Source organism: Scatophagus argus, chromosome 6, assembly GCF_020382885.2.
Source record: "Scatophagus argus isolate fScaArg1 chromosome 6, fScaArg1.pri, whole genome shotgun sequence".
NCBI lineage: Eukaryota > Metazoa > Chordata > Actinopteri > Scatophagidae > Scatophagus > Scatophagus argus.
In genome coordinates, this window is record NC_058498.1 from 15,515,274 (window position 1) to 15,538,873 (window position 23,600).

The window sequence follows — 23,600 nt, forward strand, 5'->3', positions numbered from 1 at the left end:
CATGTGCCTGCATAAAAAAAAAACAGCAAAAACACTCGAGTAAGCAAAAGTGTGCCATGTTTTAGCAGCTGCTGAAACTACTTGCCACCCCATCATTTACATTCAGCAGTTCTGCACTTGCTCTAAATCCAAGATTCAAGTGTACTCTTGTGGCTAGTATATTATATAATGTTTCTAACTATGTAGCAAGTGTTCAATGGGTTTATACTGTACTGCTGAAATGTTCAGTCAGTCAGAAAAGTAGAAAAATAGCTCATAATCATTCTGTGACAGGTTTGTAAGTAACAATTTAGATATGAGTTCCATTCACTACAGAAAGTGTTGAGTCGGGCACACTGTTAATTAACAAATTTCTCGCATGGGCAGCTTCCCTAAACGCTGCATTTTTACTGAGTCAATGCAGAAAGTCTTGACAGAAAGCTGAGAGCCTTCGTTTAGAATCAAACATTCACAGCCCCTTCCTGTGAAATTGCAGTCAGACAAGGTCGTGGCTCAAATGGCCAATTTTGCACCCATGACTAAGTGCTATTATGGGCTTTTTAAGTGTCACTGTCCTCTGCAAATACTCATCTTAAGTGAAGACCAGTGTTCACTTTGCAGTGCTCCTGCACATTTTATTAGTCTTTATGGAATTTCTGTTCATTATTTTTAACAAGGTTATGTTCTTTTGCTACTAATTTCATACATCCTTTCTCAAGAGATAGCTCTGTCACTGCCTAGAAGTTGGAAGTATATTATTCACACTAATGATAGGGTGAGTCAGTAAATAATTTCAGAGATCCTTTTCTGCACAGTGGCAAGCACTCGATGGTTATTTGTTTGAGTTTATGAAAATTGGACATTTAGTCATGAAGAGGCTGTCTAGGCAACAGCAAGAGGACTTTAAATTTCTAATTTGCAGTAGAAATATAGCCAATGTTGGTTTGTGAGTAGAACGCTAAGTGACATTGACAGTGATTTATGAACAAAACCCAAAGACACACCGGAAAATGAGAGAGATACAACTGTTCACGCTAGACAAGTAGGTTTTGAGTCGGGCACACGGTGAGACTTAAAATGAATTTTGATAGATCTAATGTGCTTACAGTGCAGCTAGCTTTAAACAAATGAATCATTACCAAAGAACAAAAGAGACACAGTGTTCTGATGTTGTAAACATGATTTGGTTTTTTTGCACACCTGAGGTCCTTGCATTGCACCTTGTCAGTTTGTTTAGATACTGTATCAGGATTTTCTTGTCACTTTGAAAGTGATCCAAGTTCAGTGTGTGCAGACTGCTGAAAGGCAGAGGTTGGTAGGATTCCCTGTTGGAGAAAACAGGCGAAATTAGTTGATATTCATATTGACCAAATCAAGACATTGACCTTCCCTTAGGGTGTGGAAACAGATTTTACTCCTTCCTAAAAGTGAAGACTTCATGGAGTGTTACTTCCATGTGACCTTCAACCATTTACTAGCTTTGTGTTAGTGCACGCATTTGGCCATTAACTGGTTTTGGGCTTGAATACATCCATCCATCCATTTTCTATACCGCTTATCCGTCAGGGTCGCGGGGGGGCTGGAGCCTATCCCAGCTGACTACGGGCGAGAGGCGGGGTACACCCTGGACTGGTCGCCAGTCAATCGCAGGGCCAACACACAAAGACAAACAACCACACACTCTCACACTCACACCTAGGGGCAATTTAGAGTAGCCAGTTAACCTAATGTGCATGTTTTTGGTATTGTGGGAGGAAGCCGGAGTACCCGGAGAAAACCCGCGCAGGCACAGGGAGAACATGCAAACTCCACATAGAAGGGCCCAGACCGGGATTCGAACCTGGAACCCTCTTGCTATGAGGCGACAGGCTTGAATACATTCACCATAAAATGTGTAATAGCAAAATGTCATTCTTCCTGCCTCTAGGAATCTGGGCCCAGTTGCATTGTGCCTGATATGAAACTCGTTACACTTTGATGTGTAAAGTGAGATGAGGAATTCTATGTCAACATGCACAGCTAAAAAAAAAAAGGAAAAAAACAGCTGCTGTCGCTATTACGTCATTTAGTCCTAAAAATGTTGTTTTCTGAAAACATGCAAATTCCTGCCTACAAGATGAGATTATATTATACGTAAACCATACGTGAGTATGAGAAAGCTGTATAAATATATGGAATTAGTTATGGAAGATTCAAGATAAATTGTGAATACTGAATATGAAACTAAAGGAGACTATTGTTTAGGTGTGTGCATAAGTGTTATTCTTCCCCTTGGTGTGAATTTTGTGTATTTGGATATCAAGATGTGCCCAGTCCTCTTATGCTTAAGTCTTTAAGAATCCAGGCCAACACCATTTGAGCCTGTCACTGATCTGTAGTAGCAGTAGCGAGTCTCGTTTCACAGGAACACAGGGCTGCCACTGACATGCCTGGAGGCTCCCACAGAAGTAACCAAGGTCACAAAGCCCTAGCCGCAATACTGCTACATCTCCGCTCAGAGCAGCAGGCTAGCTGTCAGCAGCTGACACACTCAGATGCTAACCCTCCTCTTGGGGGTTAAATCCCAACCCGGATCCCACTATTCTCGGCACAGGATGTCAGCTAGCAATGTGTTTTTACTTCACTCTGAAAATACAGTATGAACAGTAAACACTGTTCGTGCACTGATAGGAGTTAACCCAGTGGGCTGCCAAACCAGACATGCCAAGTTCTCAGTCCTTGACCATCTGCTAATAGTTGAGAGGATCCCATGGGACTCTGCTAAAGTAAACCTAAACCAGAGGATGTTGTTGTCTCTTCTCAATAAGGAGACAAGCACTTTAAAGGTTGTACTGTTCTCCAGAGAGAGAAATAAGAGCAAGGCAAGAAAGATGATTTTGGATACAGAAAGGCGATAGGAAAAAGGCAGAGAAAAAGAGAGTAATGGTGCTACATGGAGGATGTTTGCCTGTATTATCTCTCCACATTTTAATATTGTGAAGAAAGAGAGCCATCTGGAGCTTTTTAACTGCTTTGATTCTTTCTGAGATGGACTCCAAATGTTTCCCTTTTTTCTTTTCTGGTGAGTGTGGGAGACTTGTGTGATAATGATGCTGTTCCCAATTGTTAATGTGGGTATGTTTGTGTGTATGGGTATGTGTGTGTGTGTTAGTGAGTTAGTGGTGAGAGGACCACTCTTAATTTGTGTGTTTTACTGATTCAGCTGTGAAACTTTGGCAGTGAATCTCTGCCCAACAGAACACCCCATGACCTCATCCCAGTCTCTTATCCTATCACAGCTTCACTGGCCCCTTTATCTTTATGGCAGTGATCCAACCAAGCGGCTTTGTCACCCAAGGCTAATCTTGCAAGAGAAACCTGAGCACTGCTAATTTTTAAATGTGGAGTAAAGGAAAACACAAAGCCCCAAAGCCGTGTTACTGATGTTGCTTTCCTCTGTGGATTGACAGAAGCCAGTGCTTTCATCAAATATGAATGAACATAGAGCACAGCATCCAGACTTACCGAATGTGCCTACTCTGCTGAGCAACATCATTATGCTGAATTTTTAACATTTCTATTTTCTCTTTTTTTCATTTGTAGCAGGATCTAAGCTGGATCTAAGCCCAAGATAGCTTTGACAGAAGTGCAGTCTCACAGCCCTTCACTCTCTCCAGGTCTTGGAAATGTTTATGAAACAGTTGAATGAAAACAACAAGAAATGTCCTTTCCAAATGGCCCCTCTGACCCAACCCATGTAAAGCACCTGCGGTGTTCGAGCTGTTTGCCTGACCATGATATGAAAGAGGCCTGTGTTGGACAGTGGAGCCTGGGGACACTGGTGCCTGTGTCCGCTCCTGTCGATGTGTCTGCGTGCTGGATGTGTTTACGGAGACGAGCTGAAAAACGTTGGGAAGTGGTGCTGTGGATAGAGAAAATGAAAAATTTTGGCTCTTCAAGGCTGTGATGACAAGGTTGTGTTGTATGATTAACATTCCCACCGGTTGTATATTTAAAGTTAAGGGCTTTAATGTCTTGAGTTGGAATTTCTATAGGGGCTTTAAGCCACCATTTGATTCACTGGTTATCTTTGCTCCCACATTAAAATGTCACAGATTCTGCAGTATTTGAATAGTGCACAAATGATAGAGTTAGCCACAGGAGATAAGTGCGCAATTTAGTCTTCTCCCAAATTGTGAAATACAAATTGATGAACTGCTTCTGTGACTTTCCCCTGAAGCTTTATCACTCCAGGCCGGGTTGTTACATCTGGCTCTCTTCCAGTACAGGCACTGTGAAGTTGATTCTCAGCAGTCGGTCTCAGCACAGACTTCAGAATCTGTCTAACAGGACGTATGGACTTCAAATTGAGGCTTTTTCACAGTGCCTTTCAATCTATTTAGAATTTTTATTAAACCTCTATTGGTAGGAATTTTAACACATATTTTTTATGTGTCACAGTCACATATTGGGATGTTAGGTCCTCATTACTGTAAATTGATCCATAGATCTTGTTGCTATGGCAGACTAGCTGCAAATGCAAATTGGATTTTGGAGCGAAGATTACTGCCAAAGCTTTTGTTTGATCCTGATGTGTAATTCCTCACCCTGTCCAGCCTCATTGCCTCAGAGCCTTTGATTACCACCATGATTGTTGTGTTATGCGTAAATCTTTCAGTCACAGCAGGACACGGTGGCATTATCCAACACTATGTCAATAGAGGAGACTAGCAGTTAGTGGAGCTAACAGTGACTCTATAGCTGTCCCAGTGTAGTATGCCTGCCAGGCTTTTTCCGAATGTTGTTCACTACAGACCCTCATTCAACCCGACTACAGCAGCAGCACACATCCAGTCCACCAGCCTCATCTCTTGCACTGGCAGACTGAAGTGCAGCCTAAACAGCCGTCATCTAATGCAGAGTCTGCTGGTGTCCAGGCATCACTGATGATTTTCACCACTCTCTTTTAACTCTTCACTGAAATCTGTTTTGTGGTACGGAGGAAAGTACAACAGCCTAGTGGAAGTAGTCAAGTTGATGTAGTGAGTAAGAACCACAAAAGCTAAATTTAGCCGAGCTGAATAAGCACATGCTCTGTCACCTCCTCCAGAATATTTTAGGCTGCTGTACACTATATTATGAAATGTTTTTGCTATTGGGGCATATGCTTGCACAGTCACTTGTTTGTTTTTGAGTTCCATCTTTCATACTGTATTGACAGTTCTGTATTCTGGGTTTTGATCAACATAACAACTGCCCTCATTTTTCATCAGCTCATGGGGGACCTTGTTGCCTGCTGGTCCTCCTGCTGGACTTACTGGCAAGCTCTGCAATTCCAAACAGTAGGCTGATCAAGAAACCACTGACATGATTCTGAAGAAGAAAAGAAAACGCTATGCTCTGATACCTGACTCGCACTGCACCACAATCTGTCCTCTCACCACTGGCTCTCCTTGATCTCAGTGTCATTCAGCTTACACTTACCATACGGACTAACCTGTTACCACTTGCTACACCACTGTGGAGTCCTGCATGTATTTTGAATATTCATACAACCAAGTAATATCAATGAAAGGATGGGCCTACCTTAGTAGCAAGTCTGTGTGATGCAACCTGCTGGTCATATAAAAGCATTAGGGGGCAACTTAAGGAGCAACACAGGAATAATTCACTCTACCAGTACATTTTTCATTCATGTCATTTTAAAAAAAACTATATTAAAATCTAAACAGTGTGGCACTGTTTTCAGTTTGCATCTTTAAACTGAATGTGAATTGGGATGCTAGTCTCTGGTTCTTGGCATTTCACTTACTTCAGGAGTCTTGTGGCAGACTTTGCAGAATGTGTAATTGTACAGGATTACCTTTATGTGTTTAAACTCTGTTCTCAACGTTACAGGCCACTTTATTTGAAAATGAGAAGAGCATCCTTTCCTATTCAAAGCCGGACAATGCTTCGTAAATACTGCAGTGAGCACCTGGTCTGGTGACATTGTGTCCTTGGCTGAGGAATTCACACACTTAACCCAGAACATTTCCCACTTTTAGACCTGAAACACAATTCAAGCATTTTGCTTGGGGCCCATGATGTGAACAAAATCTGTGATGTGCAGTGATGATATGACTTAATAAATAACTTGATAGATAAACAGATATTGAAGGTCCAGTTGAGCTCTTGTCTTCCACTGGCATCATTTGTGTTAGCTAACCTTGCAGTTGCTGCTGGGGTTGCCACCATTTAATCTGAGAGTAGCAGATGGCTAGCTGGGGTTCATCCGATTGGCCAAATGGTGTGAACGCATGGCCCATGAAATGCTACGTCTAATAGGTCTAATGTTCTCATGCTAAATATGAACGCAATGAATGAGTTTGTTGATTTGCATTACACTCTAGCTTTGTTTTGGGTGGCATCGTCTCTCTCCCTGCTCTTCTCTACGTATTTATTGTGTATTTGTATTGTCATCAGTTATTTTGCTAATATTTATCCTGCACTCAAGTTGGCTCTCTGCTCCCTACTTGACGGTGCACAACCTCTAAGATGAGTACGCACACACACATTCATATAGATGTTCATGTAGCATTGGGACTGATACACACAGATATGCAAGTTTCTCTGTGATCATACTCACATTGTTTTGAAGTGTAGGCTAATGGTGGCAGTAAAGTGTACACACATAGCGTATTGCAGCTTTCTGGCTTATGTAAAGCACTGCTCAATTGAGGAACTTTCAATGACAGCCAAACAGATGGCAGTAATATAGGGGTTTTAACAGCAAGGGCAAAAGAAAAAAGGACATGCAGCCTCACTTATCAAATATTTGAAAAGAAAGGTTGAGTGGAAATGGTCAGAATCTTCAGTCCATGTTTCAGTAGTTCCACATAACCACCAAGCTCATGTTGGAAAGTAAACTATTTTGACAAATGCATTTCCCCATCTACTGCTTCCAGTGTACATTTTGCATGATTTGACAAAAACAAAAGGTGTGACTATACCAACTAACTTAGATTCAATGTTATGACTGTGGAGGACACATGGCATGTCGGTGAGAGAAAACTGTTACTGTTCTATCACTGCTGCATTAGTAGGAAAAGGTAGGAAATGATTATATATGCTTTCACATATGGAAATGTAAACAGTGTCCTGGCCTTTTAAAACCTTACCTTGGCTTTAAAGATATCAAGAAATTCCACCGAAAGTGCTCGAAAGGGCATGTGATCTCGCAATGCGTGTGCCGTGGTTGCCATTTTTGCAGGCAAAAGTGTTTTGTTTACATCACTTCACATTAGATATGGTGCTGCGAGAGAAAGTGAGAGAGACACCATGAAAAAATGGATAGTACGAAAGAGACAGACAATGGACCGTACCGAGACAAGCTGGACCCTGTTCCAAAGGCTCGGCACCTCGAAAAAATTTGTAAAATTATAATAAATAGCATGGTCTCACACACACTTCTTATGGCTCAATTAAAGTAGTTGGAATATAGTTTCATATGTTGCTACTGAACTACAATATTTATTATCACTATCAGGCATAGTTTTATTAACTTTCTTGGTAAAGTGTAGGCCTGGTGTTTGTCACCATATGAGCAAGTAGCAGGTGAGGAGATTTTCCTGTGCCTGACATATCAATGACATGTTAAGGATAAATAGAAATAAGCAGAGGAAGATTAACAGCCAATGATTTTATTTTCAGAAAAAAACACCACCAACACCAGTGTGAAACACCAGTGTGCGTCAGGTGATTGTGCTGAAAGTGATGTTTGGTCGTCTCACGGCTGCTATCCAGACCATTCGGCGTCTCCTTGTTAGCTCACAGATCCGAGGTCCTTGGGTTTGCTGCCACATTGGAAATGAGAAAAATCTCACCCCATCATTTTTTTTGTTTGTTTGTTTTTTTTTTTTACCGAAGCGATCATATGAATGATTGTGGCAGTTAACGACACAGAACGTTTGCACCATGTTTTAACTTGTTAAAACAAAACAGTAGAACACAACGGATACAGCCGGCGTAAATGCACTTTTCAGTTGCCCGCAAAGCCCAGGATGCATTGCGGTTTTCCCACTCCGTTACATCAAACTTTCGAGCTCTATTGTGGTAACAAATTGATACAAGAACATGTAGCTGGTGATTTGTGATTAGCAGGTGCCAAACTTTTATAGAGTTTATAGTCAAAGAGGGGAGCGGTGGAGTGAATTCCACCACAGTAATGTACTGCAAATCACCAAGACATCTAGTGCAAGTATTTCGGCAAACATATGTTGTGTCTTCAGTTTCATCAGTCATTAAAAATATATGTCTTATCTGGTAAAATAATGTCTATGAAGAATAATGTTTCGTTTCATCCAGCTATGAGTTGTTACCTTTGTATTATAACTGCTGGCATGTGAAACAGTATGATGTGTTTGATTTAAGGTTCCATCCTTGACAAATTTTGTTAACTAATCAATGAATTGTTGTCTAAGCCAGTGCTGATATGTCCAGCTAGTTTGTTACACCATGGATGTACACACACATATTTTGAAAAATAATTCAGTCTTACAACTCTTGTAGATTTTCTAAATGTTTCCAGCTACATGGACAAAATCCTGATTTCGAGGGGTTTGTGAAGCTCGAAAAATGAATTCACTGTTTTACAGTCACTTAAAGCAGAACTGCATTCGTGAGCATGTTCACTGATGTCTTAAAAACACAAAGAGATACTCTCCAGAGATCAAAAATGCAGTTGTGGAGCTGTTCCAGAATAAACTACACTAGCCATGTTCATTGTAATAAGAGATTATATCACCCAGTACAACAGTATGGCTTTTTAATGTCTTTTTAATAGTTTTTGGATTGCTGTGGAGCTCTGTGGGATGGATGCATGAGCTAAGTCAGGCAATTGTTATTAGGATAAATTAGCTTTTGATTTTGGCTTTATCAGTGGATTTGCCCTTATGATTGAAAAGAGTTTTGTGCTTGTAAAATTCAGGACTTTTATTTTTTAATTTTAGAGTACATTCAGAACAGGCCTGCCAGATTTGCATGTGCGTAGTACAGTGTACTAATTCCTCACACTTTTAGAAGCAAGGCTGGCTTCTACGTCTCTTGACAGGAGCAGTATGGGGAATGGACAGATGGGAGATAGGCCCACTCATGCTGCCCCTAAGTCTGCCCCAGCTGCTTTGAGATATTACACTCCATGTGTGATGATTAATGGGTCCTCAGGAACACGTCATACTTAGTTTCAACTGGGGTAGAAGCTACGTGCGCACCAAAGAAGCAGCCAGTGACGAGTGCGAATACATGTGCTTTCTCACACCTACACGTGGAGTGCATGGAGTTGGGAGGTAGCCCCTGAGGTGCTTACAGCTGTGGTTCAGTATGCACTCTGCTGGGTCAAATGGGGAATCCTCACTGTGACCCAGATAAGCTGTTAGTTTAAGACTTGTTAAAATGATTTATTATATTTCCATGTTAGCCTCATTGTTTGAGCTTTTGCTGCTTTAGCTTAGTATTATCATCCCTCTTCATCCCCAGTCCTGCTACAGTAGGAGACCTGCACTGTGAAATGGCCCAGTTAGTTTGTCCCGGCTAGTTGAATAGCACAGCAGGTTAAATTGTGACACTTAATTAGTGTAGTGTGTGGTGTTAGTGTTATGAAATGTTGCTCATAACCATTTGAATATGTTATTCTCTGTTTCTATCTGTGTTTCCTTTTGCCCTAAATTACACTCTTCAAGAAAGTTGATGCATCATAAAACAGTCTTATATCTTGTTTTTTGTTGTTGCTGAACCAGATATTAGTTTGCTGTTATGTCATTTACATATGCACTCTGTCAGTGAAATTCATTCTTGTTCGATCTGATTATCTCACTCTCTTGACAACTGACCTTGTCATACTCTGCTTGTCTTATAGGTGAGCCACGCAAGTTCGACCCAAACTTCAGAGGGCCTGTTCATAACAGGTACACCACCTTTTTCTTTACATTTGTTGCATCTAAACAGTTGCAAAGAAAATAAACTGAACGAAAATTGTGTTTACTTGAAATGCACAGTTAATTCACTCCATTATGAATATGTTTACTGTCCAATGTGTTCATTTGAGAGATGTTTTGTCATTGCTGCAGACAATAACAGGAAACAAAAATCCTTTCACCTGCATTACATATCACAACTTGAGTAAATTCAAAACTGTGTACACATACATATAATTACCACTAGGACAACACCTGACTCCTACATGTATATTGTTTTTTGCCTATTGTATAATGTTTTTGGCACACATTCCTTCCCGCTGCGCTGATAGATTGATCATTTGTCATGCTGCGTTAATAAAGATCGAGGCTGAGTGCTGGCAGCTCTCTCCACCCCAGCGCACAGATCAATGGCCATAAGTCAAGCTGGTGGCTGGAGTTAGCCCAATGACACACACTATTAACCAGACAGATACACCCAAAACTGATGTAGTCCACACATCACCTGGGCTATTGCAGTGAGATAGTGAAATGTCTCCTGTTTTTCAACCGGCAGCTCTTCTCATGAACTGCGGATTACTGTCTGCCTCATGAGTACATCAAACACCTCTGTGTACATCACACTGAGTATAGTTTACAACGATTTGATACATACATAATAAATTAGACATTGCCATCCCTTACTAATGAGGTCATATGCCATAAAAAGAGTGAATGATAATCATGTAAAAAATTATGCAACTTAACAGATGTGATCTTCTGCATTGAGAAACACAGAGTCACAAGTTAAGCTGAAGTCATTCCCTCCAAGAAATGAACATATGGATAAAATGAAGACTACATTTTAAGACAACCACACATATTGCTTTAGCACAATGAAGAGCAGAATTTTGCCATAAAGCAAAATCTCTCGAGGGTGTCACCACAGGCTTTGCTTGATGATGTAGTCATTTTGTGAGGCAGTATAGGCTCTTATCTCTTTTATGTTCAATGTCAGTTTGGCAGGCTGCTGTGAAGGCATGTTTCAGTCCTCCTGTGTCTCTTTATCCCAGGCTCTCCAGCCCATTTCACTGCTACAGCTGGGTGAAGGCACCAAGGATACTTTGATGTTTTTGTGGCTCGGAGGCTTTTCTTAATGAGTACTGGGAGAGAACTGAGTCTGTGGTCGTCTTGTTTTCATGCAAGCTCAATGCCTAAATGAAGTAACCATATCTCCGTTATTGAGCAGTCCTCTAAAGACCAGACAGAACACGGACACGGCATAGTGTTAATTCAAACTGGCTCCAGCTGCCAACAATACAATCTAATCTAATGTAATCAGTGTCAAATATATATATACAGTTGAGCCAGACCTTCACAACAGTATTGTAATGTAATAATACCTTTTACAGTGTCCTGTCAGACTGTGGTTCTTTCTAATTGTGTGCTCACAAACAAATTTAACTACAAATCAGGTGCCCTTTGCCTTCACAGCATGTGTGACAGCTTAACTGAAGGAGCTTTGTGTTTGTCAAAAAGGTGGCTCACTTCAAAGAGTGTTCCTCCTTGCTCTCTTGACTGTGAGAAATATCCTTTTATGTGCAAATCTGGCCTTCAAAGTATACCTTTAATTGTCTGTCTACAAAACAGACTGGCACATTCACACCACAATGGCACCCATGCTATTCTGTGACTCTGCTGCCATCTGTGTCACCTTGGCTCTTGCTGAATATCAGCCCTGCAAATATGACACTGACACAAAGTTTCTTTTTGCACTGATAAAGCTTCCAATACAGATTTTTTTTTCTTTCAAAGCAGCACTGCCTGCCAGTACAGTACACAAGCAGGGTGATTCTTTGGTAGGTGTGAAAGTGTGTGTAAGTGACATCTGAGGTTATCTGAAGTTTGGAAGTAAGGCCAGGTCTGAATAGATTTGCCATTTGACGATATTTTGGGATCTAACTTGTAGTCCATGTGTCTTGCTTTCCTGAGATAGGAAAGCATCACAGAATTGTTTTCGCTCTCCTCACTTTGTCAGCTTCCCTTCAACACTCACCTCTGCTTCAAGGGTGACTTTGTGCTATATGAGCACTGTAGTGCTGTGTTTGCACTTTGTCTCAATAATGCATTCAGGTCTATATGAGGGAGTAGGGAAACCATACAGATCTAAAGCAACAATCACATTAAAAGTGGTGGAAAGGCAAGGTCAGCTTGAGATTGTCACCCTTCATATCCCCCTCTGTAATCACCAGTGATATGGCCGAGTGATAGCTAACTTATGTACCAGGTGAAGGGTAGGAAGGGATTCAAAGACAAGGAATGCAACCTTCACATGGCAATCCTGACAACTCTTCCCCTTATTCTTCTTTGAATGAAATGAAATGGTACTCCCTTGTCTCTTTTTGTTAATAATATGGACAATATCAGCAACAGCTTTGCAGGTAGTGTGGCAGCCTGTCTTTATGCTTCTCATATTCACTGTCAGGGTAAAACTGTGGCTGTCACCAGGCAGAGCTGTGTCCACTTTAGCTGCCTTTGTTTCACTGTTATCTCCAGAAAATAATTGTTGTGCTTTCTGAAAAATGGTTTACTCCTCTATATATATAATCAGTCCCTAAGCCTTATTTCTTATGGCAGTCAACTGCTCTTTTAGTCCTTTTTTATCCAATGTCTCGACTGATATTTGGGTGTTTGCCTGAGGATACAGAGCAGATGGTCTGTGGGTCAGTTGTCATTATCAGCTCCAGATTTGCTAGCCATGTTATGAGCGGAGATATCGCAGTTTTAATTTGCAGGTATCTTCAGTCTTAATGTAGTTCAGATAAGAGTGGTGATAATCGAGTCATCTCATTCTGAAATGAGAAACGAGTAATAGCAGCCCTGCTGGGACAAAAAAAGATTCCCATTGATTACTATTGCTAAGATCAGCAAGCCAATCTTCCAGAACAGCCTGTTAACATAGATTATAAGCTTAACTGCTTTATTAATGCACAACCATTAAAAAATAAGTCTTAATTACAGCCTCACTTGCAAGTGGTCCAGGATAATATGAAGTACACGCCTAAATTACACAGCTGATCCTAAATCTAAGACACTACATTAAGCAGTTTACAATTTAAATAGTTATATTTCTTTCTTGTTTGCATCTTAATGTAATTTCATTAGTATCAATTTGTTAGCTATTCTGTGCATGTTTATATGACTTGATCCTCACCTGGTATGCTCTGTGTGCATCCGTCCTCTGGTTTTTCTTGAGTGTTTGTCGGTTCATCTGTATTTGCAGATGTAATCATGCTGCATACACTGCAAGGACAAACTTCTCTTCAAAGAGCTATACAGAGGAAACACTGTCCCATCTCTGAACTTGGGCCTCCTTTTGACATTGGCCTTGCTCCCCTGGATGAAAGAGAAGAAGGGTTTGAAAGCTGAAGGCGTTGAGGGTGTGATTTTTGTAGCATATGGTGTTGGGGGGTACTATGTATGTCCCTTCTATGGTACTACTCAGCACAGTGGATGGACTTGGCTTTATCCGAGGCTGGGCTCAGCACTCATGGTGTGAATAGTTTTGAAAGAGGGCAAAGAAGGGGCTGGACTGACAGCTTCTCTCAGGGTGGAAAGGAGGAGAAGAAAGCTTGTTATGAGAGACAGACAGTGAGATGGTGAAGACAGCGAAAGAGAGAGACGCTACTGTGGGGGGTGGGGGGGGGGGGGCGAAAGAGAGAGAGAGTCTTCAAATAGCTGCCTCTGAGCCTGTGGGACAGTTAACTCCAGGGGGTGGGACTCAGGGTCTCATTAGAAAGTCAGTAGAGCTCCACTACAGTCTCTCTGAAAATACAGCACACAGATGACACCTTGTCATGCACGGTAGCAAGCACTGCACCCAGATGTAGAGCTCAAACTCGCTTGCTATGCAGTGCAATGTTGTTGTTTTACCAACATTGAAATAGTTAAATGAACAAAACACATTTCTGTGTCCTCATGATGAGGCAAATTCCTCATTTCTCCAGGGGATGCATTAGTACATGTATTTGCTCAATGACCAAACGTTCATTAAAAAAACCTTAATTTCTTCCTGTTATCTTGGTTTTCCCATGTCACACATCTCTTATTTGTTCTCATCCGGTTTTGTCCTCAGGAGCTGCACTGATGTGGTTTGCTGTGTTATTTTCATCATCGTCATCCTCGGCTACATCGCTCTGGGCACTGTCGGTGAGTTTGACATGTTACTGCTGATTGCATCACACAGAGTTTAATAATGACACTCAACTGTCCACACAAATCCGCACATGCTAGCAGCGGTGATATGTTCTGCTCTGGAAGTGTGAATTGCTCACTCTATGTGCACAAAAGCAAAATCTGATTTTCTGATTGTTAAAAGTGTGGGCGAGTTGAAAAATGCTGTCCAGAGAGCAGGCTATTCCTTTAATATGCAGCCTGTAGAGCTCACTCTTATTGAGGAGATTGTGTTATTAAAGTTGTTTTGATGTCCCTGTTGCGTTTTTGATTGGATGACCAGTGATTCCCTGTGGCTCTTGTTTCATTCAAATTTTCTTGAAGCCCTTTAGTTCACTCGGGTGTGACAGAAAGTCCACTTTGTGTGGCTGTCTGAGACCATGCGGTCTTCTCAATCTCCCCATCAGCTCTCCTTTTTTCTGTATTCCTCTTAACACTTTTCTCTTTCTTCCCTCTTCCTTTAAGTTTCCCCTTTTAATTTACCTTCCGTTCTCTCTTTCTGCCTTCTCACTTATTCGCTTTCTGTCGCTTTTCTTTAATCCTTTCCCATGCAAATTCATATCCTATTTTATTCAGCACACCTGACCACACATTTCTTTTCTGCCTCTTTCTCACAAATATATGATATACGTCACAAGTAAGGGTAAATGAAGTTCCAGTGCTGTCACCAGAGTGCCATCTCCTGCCAGCTCATTGTCAGTGGAGTCACGTCTCAATCTGGGCATGGGACATGGGAAGGACTTACTGTTTCCCAATAATTTAAAAAGAGCAGGAGCTATGGCAATGGATGTGACTTTAAATAGACACTGACATGTCTGCAATCAGCTGAAGAACTTCTTTTTCAGTTTTAACATTCCTGTTGTGTCAAAGACTTGTAGACTGCAGTTGCTTGAGCTGTCTCACGTTCAGCACAGTCCTTCATTGACTGGCAAGGTGGAAGACCTTAACACTGTGTTGTTTACTTTGAGTGAATAAATGAAACACGAGAATTGCTTTGTAAATTGAATTTAAGGTTCATGGCTACTCGTGTCTGGAGGAACAGAACAAAACCAATTAAACTGGATTGATTTGTTGTTTGTCTGTTTTTATGTGCATAGATGTTTGTTCTTAATTACTATGCATACATGCAATCCTTTGAATAAATTTCCATTATTGTCTTGTTAATTGGGTTTTTTTTATCCTTGGTTAATACACAGAGACTACACATGGCCATGCCGTGATGATTGAGGAATCCTATTGATTTAGGCATGAATAATAATGCAATGCTGTAACCACTAATCATTTTCTCTGTTGCATGAAAAACTAGACTCTGCATTTGTCATGTAAGACCACTGAGAGTCTTAAAAGTGTAATGTGTTGACCAGTGGTCTCAGTCATTAGAACTAGAATAGTATGTGTCCAGTATGGCTACAGATGTCGAATTCAAGCACTTCAAACAAAAACGTTGCTGTTGCATGTTTTTAGCCTGGATCCATGGCGACCCCAGGAAGGTCATCTATCCAACCGACAGCCACGGTCATTTCTGTGGCCATCAGAACACCCCTAATGCGTGAGTGGAGAAACATCTGTTCTTAAATTGCTCTACACTGAAATAATTATGCTCCTCAGTGTGTCTGTCAGCTTTCCATTGTTATCTTCCCACTCACAAAAGGCTTCGACCACTATTCATGGAGATGGTTTGTGATTAATTATAGCAGACATGGTTCTCTCTCTCTCTCTCTCTCTCTCTCTCTCTCTCTCTGCCTGTCTCTCACTTTCTCTCTCTCTCTCTCTCTCACTCTGTCTGTCTGTCTCTGACTGTCTGTCTCTCTCTCTCTTACACACCCTCTCTCTGTGTATGTGCTTCCTGAAATGTTTGCTGATTAAACACAGTAACTACTGATTTCTTTATCTTTTGAATCCCTCTGATCGGACCCTCCTAATTGTCCTCATTGTTTGCGTCCATAGAAACAAAGCCATATTATTCTACTTCAACATGTTGAAATGTGCCAATCCTGCAGTTTTAATTAACCTCCAGTGCCCTACAACCCAGGTAAGAGACTGAGTGAAGCTCCCTCTAGCAGCACATTTTTACACAGCTTTATGTTTCTCTCCAACTTCTCCTCCACGCTTGATTATGCAAGATTGATGGGCTTTCTCATTAAGAGGATGCATTGCCTCTTGCAGCTCTGTGTCTCCAAGTGCCCTGACAGATTTGCAACTCTCCTGGATGCGTGGAATACCAAAAACTGGGAATATTACAAGCAATTCTGCAAGCCGGGTTTCAAGATGGGCAGCAAGGTGAGAGACAGTGGTTATTAGAGGCCTGCTTTGCCATTTTGCAAACTATATGAAAGTAAATTTATTGAACCCCAGTTTTGGATTAAATAAAATTTTGACAAGAAACAAGAAAATCATGCCTGGCACAGCTTTCAAACCTCCTTCCTTAGATTTCACCAGTTATTATAATGAAGAGCTCATTTGAATTTGCTTTGAGAGACAGGCGGAAATGAGCTAGCAGCACGATGATGCACATCTCAGCCCTGTTCTATCGGCTGGCAACAGTTCAGTGACAGTGACGTTGGCATGATGGTGTGTAAGAACCAGGGAGTGAGGTGGTGTGTGGGAGCGCCTAACAGCTCTGTCATACTGTTTGAACTGAATCACTGATTTCCCTTCCCACATCACCAAGTATGACAGTGTTACATCAGACAGGATTCTGTCCAACGCCGTCACATCTCTCTTCTTGGTGTTATTCATATCAGTGCGAAGATCACTGATATTTTAACAGTGCTGAAGTAAGATCTGTCTGTTTGTGAGGTTGTTATTATTCTGAAAGTAAGAACATACTGATGTTATGTATGTGACTCATGATAATCATTTGGTTCACTAGAATAAAATGAATTTATGGTATGCTATTTTATTCAAGAAATTCAATATGTAATGGACTGTTTCATAAATAAGAAATTAAATAATAGACGTATGGTTACCTCCATCCATTCATTTACTATACCACTTATCTGTCAGGGTCGCAGGGGAGCTCTAGCCTATCCCAGGTGGCTACGCTTGAGGGGGTACACCCTGGACTGGTCACCAGTCGGTCACAGGGTTGACACACAACCACACACATCTAGGGACAGTGTAGAGTAGCCAATTAACCTAACGTAAACTCCGCACAGAAGGACCCAGACTGGGATCTGGAACCCACTGGAACGCTCTTGCTGTGAGGCTATAGTGCTAACCACTGCACCACCGTGCCACCCACTTATGGTTACCTTGGAATTAAAATCAATGTTTTCCTTAACGCAAATTACAAGCAGAAGCAAGGCAAACATGGTTGTACATGAAATCCAGAAACCACCACAAGAGGAAACATCAGTTACTTGAATGGAAAAGGCCCTCCTCTCCATCTCTAATATGATAATTACTATGTTGAATGAGTGTTTAGTAATACATGTCTTTTTTCAGTTATTTGAATTCTTGTCTTTCCTTTTAGTCAGTTGCAGAAGTCATTCGAGATGAAGACTGTCCATCTATGATTGTGCCAAGCAGACCTTGTGAGGCTTTCTGAATAACTATAGACACATTAACCTACAATAGCTCATTATTTGTTTGCCAAGCCACTAAAGACAAAAACATTTTTTTAAAATGTGTTTCAGTCCTTCAGCGGTGCTTCCCTGATTTCATTACAAGAAATGGAATTTTAACTGTAGCCAATCAGACCATCTTCAAAGACGGACACAATAACGAGCGAAGTGTCAGCGACCTCAAAGATGCTGCAAAGTAAGATCTGCTTCCCTGCAACGTCAGCCCTTATCCTTGTTGTTCAGCCAGTTAAATTATGCCAGAAGAAAAGTCATTGAGAACTGGCATTCTTACTGTAGTAAAAACAAAGTGCATATGCAATTATCAACCTTGTGTTTTAAAACTGTCATACTGTCAATAGGGTTGCCAATACTGAACCCAGAGAGTTCTCGACAGATAATACAGGGTAGGATAAGTGGGATGTCACTGATGCCCAGGAATGTGTCCAGCCACATTCAGTCATTTGCATGTTTATTGCATGAAAATACAGCTTACCCACAAGTTCATGAGTGGAACTTCGGCACTACCTACAAGCTTACAACAACTGCTTAGTAAATCTATGCTATCAACATGTTAACAGGTTGAGATGGCAAATTTCGGATATGCAGAGAAATCATGTATTTTAAGCATTGAGCTCATGTTGTAAACATACATGATTCTGTGTTTACTGTGATCAGTTTTTATTTGCTCTGAATTACCCAGAAAATGGAATGTGTTTTAATTCTTTTTTGTTTCTGTAGCCAAGTAACCGCCATGCAGCAAGGAGTGGAAAGGTCTCACAAATGATTTATTTCAGCTTTTTAACTTGGCCGCCACCGTAGCCAGTAGCTTTGTGTAGACTAACAGTCCATCTGTTCCTGTGTCCCTCCACCTGAAACAGTGGACAGGAATTAGGACAGATTAATGTTATTGTTTGTGGCATATATCAACCTTAAAACATCATGTCCACTACTACTATGTGAGTGACTGTTCACAGTGTGTGCCATAAAATGGACAGTGTGGTGATGTAGTGCCCCCTGGTGGTCATTTGGTTTTCCTCCTTGATACAAATACTGTATGTACTGTAAAGAGATATGAATGCAAATTTGCACAGCAGTGCTGTTTGTGCTCCAAACTCTTGCCTGTGGACAGGCTTTCAGTAAACTTCAGGGAGTTGAATTAGAGCTCCTAATCATGAGGTGGTTTTTGGAAGGGCTTTCAGTGATTTGTCTGTCCCGTAGCATTGTAAGCTTGTCCTCATTCCCTGCTCTGTCTTTAGACATTTATCTGCATTAGAAAGGTGTCAGGGGAAGTTAAGTCAAGATTTGTCAATATATTGTCATTTGAACCCTTAAAACACACAATGAATTCAGTTGACAGGTAAAACTGAAAAAACAGCTTATATTGAGTTTGTTCTATCAGGTGTCTGAACCACTTATTTTGTTCTCATTGCTTATCAAACATATACCTGTACTGTGAACATTAATAGTAATTAATAATTAATATGTGCTATACCACCAAGTGCTCTTTTGTATTACATTCAGTAACACACTGCTGTCCCATTTACTGCTGTGTGAAGGAACTATTGCCTAATAATGCTTAAGTAGCACTATCAAAAACATTTTGAAACTTTTCATCTTTGTTTCACAGTGACAACATTTAAGATAAAGTGTCAAAATGTTTTTGAGAAACCCTGCTAATTAATCCATTAGAAGCAGTAACACAAACATGCCACAGCCCCTCTCTTGGTCCGTATTAAATCTCCTTTTTCTCACCTTTTCTCTTTCCCGTTTTCTTCCATCGCACTTTTACTCCATCACAGACGTATTGCCAGTCTGCTGAACGCCAACGAAGTCAGCATGAAGATCTTTGAGGATTATGCAAATTCCTGGGACTGGATCCTTATGTAAGAATGGCTGTGGCTTCTGGTGATTTTCATGTTTTCATTTGTCTTTGTGCATTATGGTGCTTATCTGTGGGTAAATAAATCTCTACTCATCAGCAACGTTAATGATGAAACTGATGAAAAACCCTGTGTTACAGAACATCTTTCTGAATTTATCGTTAAAGTCTAAATGAATTTCTTTTCCAGTCAAATTCAGGTCAGTTCCCAGTATGTGTGTGTGTTTGTGTTGTTGCAGCGGTTTGGTGATAACCATGGTGGTCAGTTTGCTCTTTATCCTGCTGTTGCGCTACACTGCTGATGTGCTCCTGTGGCTCATTATCTTCAGTGTCATTGCTGTGGTCGGCTACGGTGAGTACACACAACAGACAGCGACTAACATTGCCAGTGGCTGCTGTATACTTGTTGAACATTTGACCTTCCCACCCATCTTGTTGTGAACAGTTGTGTTGTCACACAGAGCAATTTATACTTGCCTTACCTTTTTGCATCCTCTCTTGGCTCGTGTCTCTCAGGTATCTGGCACTGCTACTGGGAGTACAGTACTCTGAGCAGGAAGCCAGGCGCTAATATCACCATCTCTGATATCGGCTTCCACACAGACTTCAGCATTTACCTTCAGCTCAGCCAGACCTGGCTCATCTTCAGTACGTCATCATCCACCTCCGCACCTCTCTCTCTTACTCTGCACTCAAATGCTAAAGCGACATGTTAAAGTATACTTGCTGTGCATTTTTTGCAGTGATCTCACTTTCTGTGATCGAGGCCATCATTTTGATTATGCTGATATTTCTGAGGATGAGGCTGCGCATTGCTATCGCCTTATTGAAAGAGGGAAGCAAGTAAGTGTGAATACAGGCCGTGTTGACTCCTTAAAAGTTGAATGATGTCTTTGACTCTTTTTTTTCTTTATGCATTTGACACATAGTTCAAAAAGATCTTTCTTGTTTATAGGGCCATCAGCTACATCATGTCTACTCTCTTCTACCCTATCATCACCTTTTTCCTTCTGGCCATCTGCATCGCTTACTGGGCTGTCACAGCCGTGTATCCTTCCAGCTGGATTACACTGATGAACTGTCCAGAGAAGGACAGGAATTCTGATAATTTCATGCAGTCATTGGTACTCTTTTGTAGGGTAGAAAATGGATTGTCCTTATGTGCTAATTTATGTTTTTAAAAGCAAGAGCCTAGATGAATGCATTGGATTTTTTAAGTGGAATGTAACTTAAGTATTAAAGTAAAACCATTCATTCTTTCAAAACCACGAAAAATCATTGTCAGTTGACTGTGATTGTTGTGGGAAGTAAACGTTCCTTTGTGCTGCCCTTAACTAGTTTGTCCTCAGATTTTTGGTATCATCTGGTAATGCAGTCTACAAGGTCACACCTACTGACGATAAATGCATGTATGCCAACCTCACATGCAGCCCAAAGGTTAGTGCCCCTCTTTCTCTCAGACAATGATGTGCGGTTGCTGGAAACAATAAATACTCTGTGCTATTATGTTGTGGTTTACAAAAAAATGCTAGTGTCTCTGATTCTTTGTGTAATTGTGAAATAGTTCTTGGTCAAACTTTCATCACACTTGCAGCTGTAATCAGTCAAAGTGAATGTAATAGCTTCAACTTAGTGCCTACAAGTAATATCTGGTAGCTGGCAGTGTGTTGTGTGTAAGAACCGTTCAATCCCTAATGTTTCTGATGTAAATAGAGTTCACATTAGTGGCTGACAGCTTTGAACGCTTGACAGATGTTATAAATCACCCTGCCTGCCTCCCCTGGTTTGTGTAATTTAATGTGACCGCCTAATAGGATTTATATGCTATGTGGTCTTTTAATAAATGCAGGATTACCTGAAAGCCATAGATCAGAAAATTAGTCCTGAACATGCAAAACAGATTTGAGATTTGAAAACAGCCAAAAAAAGTAACACCGGGGTCTTTCTATGATTAAGGGCTTGCCTTGCTATGGATTAAGTGTAACAGAAATATTTAAGTTGGTATTACATCACATCACTCTTGTCCGACTCCTCATCAAGATCAAATCTGTTATATTTTTTTCAGACCTTCAATCAGACCAATATTACCAAAGTGTGCCCCGGGTCACAATGCATGTTTGCCTTCTACGGCGGGGAGAGTGTGTACCATCGCTATATCTTGGTCCTCCATCTGTGTAACCTGTTTGTGTTCCTCTGGCTGGTCAACTTTACCATTGCGCTGGGCCAGTGCACCCTGGCTGGGGCCTTCGCATCCTACTATTGGGCTCTGAAGAAGCCAAATGACATCCCTGCCTGCCCACTTTACTCCTCTTTTAGCAGAGCCATACGGTAAGGAGCCATACAAAGACACTATTGGACATGTCCACTGGGACTTGTTTATCTCAGATCTCCTGCTTAGCTTACAAATAACAGAATAACAATATCATTTCCCAATATTAGCATCTGTTCAATCTACTGGGATTCTTTCGCACATGCACAAATATCTCTTATTCCATCTGGTTTCTTGTGCCGTAGTTACCACACAGGTTCTCTTGCCTTTGGTTCTCTGATCCTGGCTGTGGTGCAGATGGTTCGCGTTGTTCTCGAATACCTGGATCACAAACTGAAAGGTAAGCTCTAACTCTTCCAAATAGCAACTCTCTGACTCTTGCACAATTTAATGATCATTTCAAGTAGGATGCTGATGTCTCCTGACGTGTCCCCAGGTTCTCACAATGCATGTGCTCGATTCCTGCTCTGCTGCCTCAAATGCTGCTTCTGGTGCCTGGAACATTTCATCAAGTTTATAAACAGAAATGCATACATTATGGTGAGTTAAGAAACGCCTGCTTTGCCAGTAGTGTGCACTGTGCGTATTGCAGTATGTAAGCAGTTCAGCCAGTTTGGCCTGGCTTAATTACCAAGTGTTGTTTTTTTCTCACCAACAGATAGCAATATATGGGAAGAACTTCTGCACCTCTTCCAAGGATGCTTTCTTCCTTTTGATGAGGAATGTTGTTCGGTAAGAACGCATATTTTAAAAGGACCCGTGTGCAGATTACTTGAACTGACTGCTGAGACGAACCAGAAAGTTACATTTCTCCATTTAAATGTGTTACGCTTGTTTTTTTCCACTCAATTGAAAGACACTTTTGTTTTTGTTTCAAACTCAGTTTTAAAAATTGTGAATTTAGTGTGTGCAAGTCAGCAAAACTGTCAAGAATTGAGACTTTCAAGCAGTATTTAACGGTGTGTGCACTGTCATAGATCCCTCCTGAGTCTGTGTCTTAGAGCATGACACTGACTTCTCCATTCTCTTGTACTGTATATGTGTGTGTGTGTGTGTGTGTGTGTATCCCTGGATTCTCTCTGCCTCCACTGTAGGGTGGCTGTCCTGGACAAGGTGACAGACTTTCTGCTCTTTCTGGGAAAACTTCTTATTTCAGGAAGTGTCGGTGAGTTTCATGTCATCTGCAATCTGTGAAGTGATTTAAACAGCGACGTAGATGAAAAAGTGACGGGATGAGACAGGATGAGAGGTTCTCCTGAATATGAAAAGGATGATAAATCTTCCCCCACACACACACACACACACATTGTTTCCGCTCAGTTTGCGTCATCATAGGTTGAAGTTATTGTACTGTTGCTATCTCATGTATTACACTTTACAACACCTTAAATTCAGTTCAATCTATGAGATCTGACTTTAACCACAAATTCCAATGCTAACAGTTACCTCAACAAATCCCTCTACATGTCACTAATATGAGATTTATTGTTCCGAATGTACCAGACCAAGTTTGTAAGTTTTTTTCAGTTAAAAAGAATCTTTATTAAATCATAGTAGATGGTTTGTGGTGCCTGTTGGAACCATCCTGTTTGATCTCTTACATGTTTATATGTTTGGTATTAAACAGTAACATCTAATCTAATCTTAAAGCAGATTTTTTAAGGGTTTCACAATAAATTAGATGGCCATGTTTGTTCTTTTAGCTGATGTGCTGCTGTTTACCACATAAACCAATAATTCTCACTCAGGAAGTGGGCAGTAAT

At 41.0% G+C, this 23,600-nt stretch overlaps 1 protein-coding gene across 3 annotated transcripts in view; it reads left to right on the forward strand.

The window, feature by feature from the left end:
* The window catches only part of slc44a5b (solute carrier family 44 member 5b), a 35,942-nt gene that overhangs the window by 2,943 nt on the left and 9,399 nt on the right, over positions 1-23,600 (forward strand). For all 3 annotated transcript variants that reach the window (XM_046391335.1, XM_046391338.1, XM_046391337.1), the window contains exons 2-19: positions 9,854-9,902; positions 14,026-14,099; positions 15,588-15,672; positions 16,071-16,155; positions 16,290-16,403; positions 17,599-17,659; positions 17,762-17,885; positions 19,489-19,572; positions 19,808-19,920; positions 20,085-20,216; positions 20,312-20,411; positions 20,524-20,616; positions 20,918-21,005; positions 21,634-21,896; positions 22,083-22,177; positions 22,274-22,377; positions 22,496-22,569; positions 22,932-23,002. In XM_046391335.1, the coding sequence (XP_046247291.1) occupies positions 9,854-9,902; positions 14,026-14,099; positions 15,588-15,672; positions 16,071-16,155; positions 16,290-16,403; positions 17,599-17,659; positions 17,762-17,885; positions 19,489-19,572; positions 19,808-19,920; positions 20,085-20,216; positions 20,312-20,411; positions 20,524-20,616; positions 20,918-21,005; positions 21,634-21,896; positions 22,083-22,177; positions 22,274-22,377; positions 22,496-22,569; positions 22,932-23,002 (1,809 nt within the window). The remainder of the gene's footprint in view (positions 1-9,853; positions 9,903-14,025; positions 14,100-15,587; positions 15,673-16,070; positions 16,156-16,289; positions 16,404-17,598; positions 17,660-17,761; positions 17,886-19,488; positions 19,573-19,807; positions 19,921-20,084; positions 20,217-20,311; positions 20,412-20,523; positions 20,617-20,917; positions 21,006-21,633; positions 21,897-22,082; positions 22,178-22,273; positions 22,378-22,495; positions 22,570-22,931; positions 23,003-23,600) is intronic.